The sequence below is a fragment of the Calidris pugnax genome, unplaced genomic scaffold (genome assembly GCF_001431845.1).
Source record: "Calidris pugnax isolate Ruff unplaced genomic scaffold, ASM143184v1 scaffold883, whole genome shotgun sequence".
Lineage (NCBI taxonomy): Eukaryota > Metazoa > Chordata > Aves > Charadriiformes > Scolopacidae > Calidris > Calidris pugnax.
Window position 1 is genome coordinate 5,130 of NW_015091537.1, and position 8,053 is coordinate 13,182.

General features: G+C 50.9%; 1 protein-coding gene across 1 annotated transcript; it reads left to right on the forward strand.

Moving 5' to 3' along the window:
• The first annotated feature begins 6,406 nt into the window (after window positions 1–6,406).
• On the forward strand, window positions 6,407–7,396 carry LOC106899835 (olfactory receptor 1020-like). Its single transcript, XM_014961760.1, has one exon. The coding sequence runs from the start codon at window positions 6,407–6,409 to the stop codon at window positions 7,394–7,396; it is 990 nt and encodes a 329-aa protein (XP_014817246.1).
• The last annotated feature ends 657 nt before the right edge of the window (window positions 7,397–8,053 follow it).

Here is an 8,053-nt window from a genome sequence, read left to right on the forward strand (position 1 = left end):
GACCATTGGGTGTTGGAAAGTTGCATTCCTCATCTGAGCAGATTGGTTGACAAGAAAGTCAAGAGCCTCAGCGGTCTGGTTCGGTAAAATTTCAAGAAAGAGCTTGTAATCTAACTCTCCTATTAAAGTTATAAATGGGGTCTCTTGCTCCAGAAATCACCTCATCGGGATTCCGTGCTGCTGGTCCATAATATTGTAGAATTGCTTAAGGAATATAGGAACACAAGTTGTGTTCTCCTCTATCCCTTCAGTGACAACCATGAATAAGGAAAAGAATATGAAGAGACAACAGGTCAACTTGTGGCTCCGGGACTGGTGCTATCAGCAGGGCTTTGGGTTTTTTGAGCATAGGCAGCCATACGAGACACCTGGCCTGCTGGTGGCAGGTGGGATGCGCCTGTCCCAGATGGGGATAAGAATTTTGGGGCAGGAGTTAGCAGGACTCATTGACAGGGCTTTAAACTAGATATGAGGGGAGAAGGGGAGCTAACTGGGCCTGTCAGGATTAAACCCAAGGGTTGCATGCCAGGGCTTGAAGGATGCTGGATTAGTGAGGACTCTAAAAACCGCTCTGTCATTTCATTTATGAGAAGGGATAGAAGGTTAGAAATTTCTGCTGGTGACCAATGGGAAAACCCTATCCCAAAAGGAGAAAAGGGTACTGGGCCAGGAGTTAACAAAGCTGATGGACAGAGCTTGAAACTAGAAGTGAAGGGGGAAGGGGATAAAACCAGGCCCACTGGCAATGAGCCTGGGGGGAAAGGGCCAAGGATGAGGGTGAAATCAGGAGCCCAGCTCAAGTGCATCTACACTAACGTACGTAGAATGGGCAACAAACAGGAGGAGCTGGAAGCTGGAAGCCATTGTGCGGCAGGACAGCTATGATGTAGTCGCCATGTGGTGGGACAAGGGTCACAACTGGAATGCTGCGATGAGTGGCTATAAGCTCCTCAGAAGGAATAGGCAAGGAAGGAGAGGCGGGGGGGGGTGTGGCTCTGTACATTAGGGAGTGTTTTGACTGCATAGAGCTAGATTCCAGAGATGATGAAGTTGCATGTTCATGGGTAAGGATGAAGGGGAAGGCTAACAAGGGTGATTTTGTGCTGGCAGTCTGCTATAGACCACCCAACCAGGATGAGCAGGTTGATGAAGCATTCTATAAGCAGCTGGCTGAAGTGTCGCCATCGCCAGCCCTTGTTCTGGTTGGGGACTTCAACCGACTGGCCATCTGCTGGAGATACAACACAGCAGAGAGGAGGCAGGCTGGGAGGTTCTTTGAGTGTATGGAAGATTAATTCCTGACACAACTGGTAGTAGAGCCTACCAGGGGAGGTGCTTCCCTAAACCTACTTTTCACAAACAAAGAAGGACTAGTGGGAGATGTGGAGGTCAGAGGCCGTCTTGGACGTAGCAATCATGAAATGGTCAAGTTTTCAATTCTTAGTGAGGTAAGGAAGAGGGTTAGCAAAACCTCCAGCTTGGACTTCTGGGGGACAGGCTTTAGCCTATTCAGAACCCTGGTTTGGAGAGTCTGTTGGGAGATAATCCTGCAGGGAAAAGGGGTCCAGGAAGGCTGGACACTCTTCAAAAAGGAAATCCTAAAGGCCCAGGAGCAGGCTTTCCCCATGAGGTGCAAAATTAAAGGTCGGGGAAAATGGCCAGCCTGGTTGAACAAAGAGCTTTTGGTGGATCTTAGGGAAGAAAGGAGGGTTTACTACCTTTGGATGAAGGGACAGGCAACTCAGGAGGAGTATAGAGATCTTGTGAGGTTATACAGAGAAAAAATTAGGAAAGCAAAAGCCCAGCTGGAACTCACCTTGGCCATTTATATAAGGGACAACAAAAAAAGCTTTTATAAACACGTCAACAAAAAGAGAGTCAGGGAGAATGTCCATCCCTTACTGGATTTGAGGGGAAACACTGTGACCAAGGATGAGGAGAAGGCTGAGATACTTCATGCCTTCTTTGCCTCAGTCTTGAATAGTCGGACCAGCTACCCCAGCTACCGTTGGAGGCCTGCAATTAGTGGTGTTCCCCAGGGGTCAGTACTGGGTTTGGTCTTGTTCAATATATTCATCCCTGATCAGGATGAGGGGATAGAGTGTACCCTCAGCAAGTTTGCTGATGACACAAAACTGGGAGGGGTGGCTGACACCCCAGAAGGCTGTGCTGCCATCTAGAGAGACCTGAACAGGCTGGAGAGCTGGGCAGAGGGGAACCTGATGAACTTCAACAAAGGCAGGTGTAGGGTGCTGCACCTGGGGAGGAATAACCCCCTGCACCAGGACAGGTTGGGGCTGACCTGCTGGAGAGCAGCTCTGAGGAGAACAACCTGGGAGTCCTGGTGGACAGCAGGATGAGCATGAGCCAGAAATGGGCCCTTGTGACCAAGAAGGCCAATGGCATCCTGGGGTGCGTCAAGAAGAGTGTGACCAGAAAGCGCCTCTGCTCTTCCCTGGTGAGGCCCCATCTGGAGCACCGGGTCCAGTTCTGAGTCCCCCAGTTCCAGAAGGACAGAGAAGTGCTGGAGAAAGTACATCAAAGTCTATGAAGTTGATGAGGGGCCTAGACCATCTCTTTGCTGGAGCGGAGTAGAGGGGCAGATTCACCTCCCTTGCCCTGCTGGCCACACTTCTTTTGATGAAGCCAACGATGCAGGGGGGTTTCTGGGCTTCCAGGACACGCTGCCGGCTCATGTTAAGCTTCTCTCCACCAGCATCCCCCAGTCCTTCTCCTCAGGGTTGCTCTCAATCCATTCTCCACCCATCTTGTATTTGTGCCTGGAATTGCCATGTCCCATGTACAGGACCTTGCATTTGGCCTGGTTGAACTTCATGCTGCCTGCTGTCCCTTAAATGCTCTGGACTCCCTTAGAGATGCACAGGGTTTTGTAGATGTGACCGAAGAAGAAATGAGATAATGGAACAGGGTCATCCTGTTGCAGAGAAGATATCTGGAAACAGAGACATCTTGTCGTTCAGGTGTTTGTTAGACACTGTGTGCTGGAGCGGGGGCCTGAAGCGGTGTGGGAAGGTCAAAACATTCCCACCAGAGGTATCTTAAGTTGAGTGAAACTCCCCAGAGAAGGTCGCAGACCTGTAATGGGCTGTAGTTGGTGGTAGCTTCACTCTGTCTCGATGATCTGCTCTATCTCAATGGCTGAGTTGGACAATCCAAAGTTTGCAGGTAGGATCCACATCTTCTGTTGCACCTACTACTATTAGATGGGCAGAGCAGGGAACTTTCCACGTGTGTGAGCTGTTCCCGTGAGCTGTTCCCGTGAGCTGTGTCCAAAAGCTGATTTCCTTGCCTGAATATCGGAAGGCCTTGTGAAAACCACTCATCTCCTGAGTCATTACAGTTCCTTCCACAGAGGTGGATGGAAGAGGTTGACCTGTAGCTAAAATTTCACCCTTCTCGAGCTTAAACACTCCCCGTGTATTTGCGTTCCTCAGCAGGAGATAATTGAGCCTGGAGAAGTTTGATTTCCCTCTGGCCTTTGTCGGCTCTGTTGGCAGGTGGTCATTAAACCTCAAGGAGCCTGTGCCTGAGAGGTGTCCCAGCTCAGGGGAGATGCTGGTCACAGCCCACTGCCATCCAGGAGAGCTCAAAGGCTCTCACTTACAGGGTCTGAGCTACAAAACTTCCATCATTATTGTCAGATAATTGTGGTGCCTTCCAGAGTGGGCTACAACCCAGACAACAGGAGTTCCAGGGATGATTCCCCAGTAACAGGAGTTCCAGGTACGGTTGGAGAGTGCCCAACTCACTGGAGTTGTGACTGGGACAAGAAAGTCCCCGATTGTCCAAACTCACTGCCCCTGCAACCAAGAGAAGAAAGTGCCAGATCATCCCAGTCCCCTGCGCTTGTGACCAAGACAAGAACACAGCGTTGGCTGGTCCCAACGTGGCAATGTGGCCCAGGGAGGGTCTGCACCAAACACCAAGTAGCCTTTGGGCCTCCCTCTCCTGCCTTCCCAGCCAGGGCAGAAGCAGAGGAGCTGGTTCTCCCAAAGTGGAAGCCCAACAGGACTGGAAGGAGTCATGGTCACTTGCTCCCCTTGGCTAGCCAGGGAGCAAGGGAGGCCCCTGTGTCCCTCCCACACTGGAGAGAGGAATCCTACCTGAAAGGACATACCCACTGCTCTGCTGCCTTCAGCTCCCAACAAGGCAGGCCCCTCTGCCTCAGCAGGTCTGAGGCTTTCTAATGCTGTGAGAATTTCTAAATGCATAATGCTCTGAAGGGAGCTGAGGGGCATGAAATTTTGAGGGATTTTCTTGTTCTGCTCACACAATTCAGAGATGTCCCTGGTTCACTTGCCCGGCCTCAGTTTACATCCTGTTTCTGGGGGGTCAGCACTGCCTGGAGCTGCTGATGCAATCTCCACTACCTCAGAGCTTCCATCCCACCAGGGAGTCAGTTCTGTTGGTTTTACTCTCTGCAAATCCTCTGGAGGGACACGCTGCAGCAGGAACCTTCAGAGGCTCCTTCTTGCTATAAACCCTGGGACACTTTCGAGAGCAGGGAGTCTTCAGGTGCTGCTGGAGACTCACCTTTGGATGTGCTGGGAGAAGAGGGCAGAGCAAGGAATGAGCCCTGGTTCAGGGCTTGCAGTGAGGTCCAAGAAGTGAAGGGCATGGTAAGGAAGAGGCAGAAGGCGAGTCCCTGACCTGGGACTTCCTTGCCATGATCCATCAGAGCAGATGTCTCTGCTCCATGAGGAGGACTGCAGGGTTGTGTCTGATGTGCTGCGGGTGAGTGAAGGCTGAGTGCTATTAGTCAGGCTGCTGGGTCTTGGAGCAGAAGAGATGAGAGCATGGAGTCCTGAGTCTCACCCTTGTCCTTTCCTGCCTGTCGTCCCACCCCGGCTCCTCCCTTCTCCCAGACCCCCCCGAGCCCCTGGCTCTGCACAGGGAGATCCCAGGGACTGCCCGGGGACACTCCCACCTTGGTTGGGTGGGGAGAGCGTTGGGGCAGGCTGTGTGGGGCCACATTGCCTGTGCCCATCCCTTCATCCCTCACAGGGCTATTTCATATCTCTCTTGCTTTGTTCTCCTTCTTTGTTGATATTTGAGTTTACTTTTTTCATCACTCTCGACATCTTGTCCATGTATGTTTTGACCTCCATCCCTCAGCCATCTCGCTCCCATGCAGTGGAGAGGGCTGGGGGCATCCATCAGTTTTATAGCTTTGGGCAAACTCTCCCTGTGATTATCACCACTGGAAGACATGGATTCCAGCCCAAAAGGTGGGAGTGAGACACTTGGAGGGCACTGCTGTTACAGAGAGCTGTGCTTCTCGGGCATGAGCTTTCTCCAGCCCTGCACTGAGGCATGTCCCTGGCATTGCCCGTGCCCCTGACTCTCATCCTCTCCCTCCTCTCCCCCAGGCACCCTGGGGACACCCCTCTCAGTGTCCCACTCTCTCTCAGAGCCCCAGAGCACAGTTGACTGTGCCATGAGAAGCAAATGGTTCTGCCCAGCAGCTTTCATTCACAGAAGGACAGAGTAGCTGGGCTTGGAAACCACCTCAGGATGTCATCCTGTCCAACCCTCCCCTCCTGACAGCAGGGTCAGCTGGAGCAGGGGGCTCAGGACCACTTTTGGTCTAGTTTTGAACATTCACACAGATGGAGCCTCAGTATCCTCTCCGGGCAACATGCTTCCAGTGTTTGACCACCCTCTCTTTAAATGGAATTTCCTGGGTTTCAGTGTCCTTTCCCCATGGCACCGCTGAAGAGGGTCTGGCGTTGTCTCCTTTCTCTCTCCCATCCTTCCTCACTGCACAACTGCTCCCATGTGGCTTGGTTGACTACCTATCTGGTTTTTGATTGCTTCCATGTCAATTTTTGTGCTACATTTTGACCTACACTATGATTTTCCAGCATGCCCATGGCACTGCTGAAGAGGGTCTGGTGTTGTCTCCTTTCTCTCTCCCATCCTTCCTCACTGCACAACTGCTCCCATGTGGCTTGGTTGAATACTTATCTGGTTTTTGATTGCTTCCTTGTCAATTTTTGTGCTACATTTTGACCTACACTATGATTTTCCAGCATGCTTTCTGGCGCTCCCAGAGCACAGTCCCCTGCTCTTTTGGGGCTGTAATTCCTAATCTGCCCTTTCTCAATGGAAGAGATTGGTCTTTGGGGTGGTGGTGTAGCAGTGGGGAGAAATCATTTCCTCTTGATGTGAGTGTTTGAGGGAGCTGTGACCACTCACTCTGTGATGTGCCAATCCCTTGAACTTCTTTTTTTTTTTTTTTCTGTTTTTATGAGCAATGAAATGCATAAAGCTAATGTAAAGAGAAAAATGCCCTACACAAAACAATGTTGAAGTTAAACACTGAAATATGTCTCTTTCGCATAGTTTGTCTTTGTGGAAAGTGAGGAAATGAAATAAAAAGAACATGGAGGAAGGGGAAAGGGACAACAGGACATCATCCACGGATTTTGTGCTGCTGGGAATAAGTGATGTCCCCGCCCACCAGAACCTGCTCTTTCTCCTCTTGCTTATGATCTACTCAGTCACCATAGTCGGGAACATCCTCATCGTTGTGCTGGTGGTGGCGGACCGGCAGCTGCACACCCCCATGTACTTCTTCCTGGGCAATCTCTCCTCCTTGGAGACCTGCTACAGCTCCACCATCCTGCCTCGGCTGCTGATCAGCTTCTTGACAGGGGACAGCACCATCTCTGTGCACGGCTGCATGGCTCAGCTCTACTTCTTTGGTTCCTTTGTGACTACTGAGTGTTACCTGCTGGCAGCCATGTCATGTGACCGGTACCTGGCCATATGCCAGCCCTTGCTCTACACAAGCCTTATGACCTGGAAGGTCTCTATACATCTGGCAGCCACCTCTTGGCTATGGGGTTCCCTGCTGGTGGTGGTAGTCACGTTCTTGTTATCCCAGTTGCAGTTCTGTGGCCCCAAGGCCATTGACCACTTCTTCTGTGACTTTACCCCATTGCTGGAGCTTGCCTGCAGTGACACCAGAGTATTCACATTGTTTTCTTTCATATTTGGTATCTTGGATATAATTTTTCCCTTCCTTTTCACACTGGCCTCCTATGTGTGCATCATAGCTGCCATCCTGAGGATCCCATCCAGTGCAGGCAGACAAAAGGCCTTCTCCACTTGCTCCTCTCACCTCACTCTTGTCACCATTTTCTATGGCACCCTTTTTGTTGTCTACACACTGCCTAGAAGAGCCCCTCTGAGGCAGCTCAACAAACTGTTCTCGTTCTTCTACACCATCCTCACTCCCCTGGTCAATCCCCTCATCTACAGCCTGCGGAACAGGGAGGTCAGGGAGGCCCTCAGGAAAATGCTCAGAAAAGCCCTGGTTTGCACCCAGAGCTCATGCTCCTTTGGAGATAGAGGCAAAAGACACCTCTAGCTCATTTGGAAGCTCTAGATACCAGCTGACTCTTCCAAAGTGCTTGCCACTGAGATCACTTGTGGAGTGGTGATGGGAAGGAAACAAAAGGTCTTTGGAGAGAAATATCATTGTTTAAAAAGATGTCATGTGACATTGACAATGTCAAGCAAACATTTTTCTTGATAATAAACAGCTTGATGGTCTTATCTGTGGGAATTGCTGAAGTGTCAATGATTTATTTTCTAGTGGAGATAAGATATTTGGCCTTATATGTGAATATTACCTAAGAGCCATCACGAGGGCATCTTTCTCACTGTGGGTTCCCAGGATGGGAGTCATCTCCCCCTGTGGTGCACATTTCAAGGGTGTGAATATTGCATGTCAGCCACTAATGAAGGTCTACTTTCAGTGCACTGCCAAGGAAAAATGGGCCATTTCTGTTGGGTGGCTCATGTGGGTTACAGCCACACACGCCCTTCCACTGGCCAGACCCTGTTGCAGGGAGGAACCAGCAGGGGAGGCAGCAGCTGATCAGCTGAGTTAGAGGCCTTTGCTTCTCTTGCTGCAAGGGCAGGTGGAGAGGCTGGAGTGGCACAAGCAGTTCCTCTTTCTGAGGGCTAAAACAAGATCATCCCCTGGATCTCCCTCCCCTGACCTTTTCCTCCCCTCTTCCCA

What these genes read in the sequence shown, in the direction of transcription:
- LOC106899835 (XM_014961760.1), top strand. Translation starts at nt 6,407, where the DNA reads ATGGAGGAAGGGGAAAGGGACAACAGGACATCATCCACGGATTTTGTG.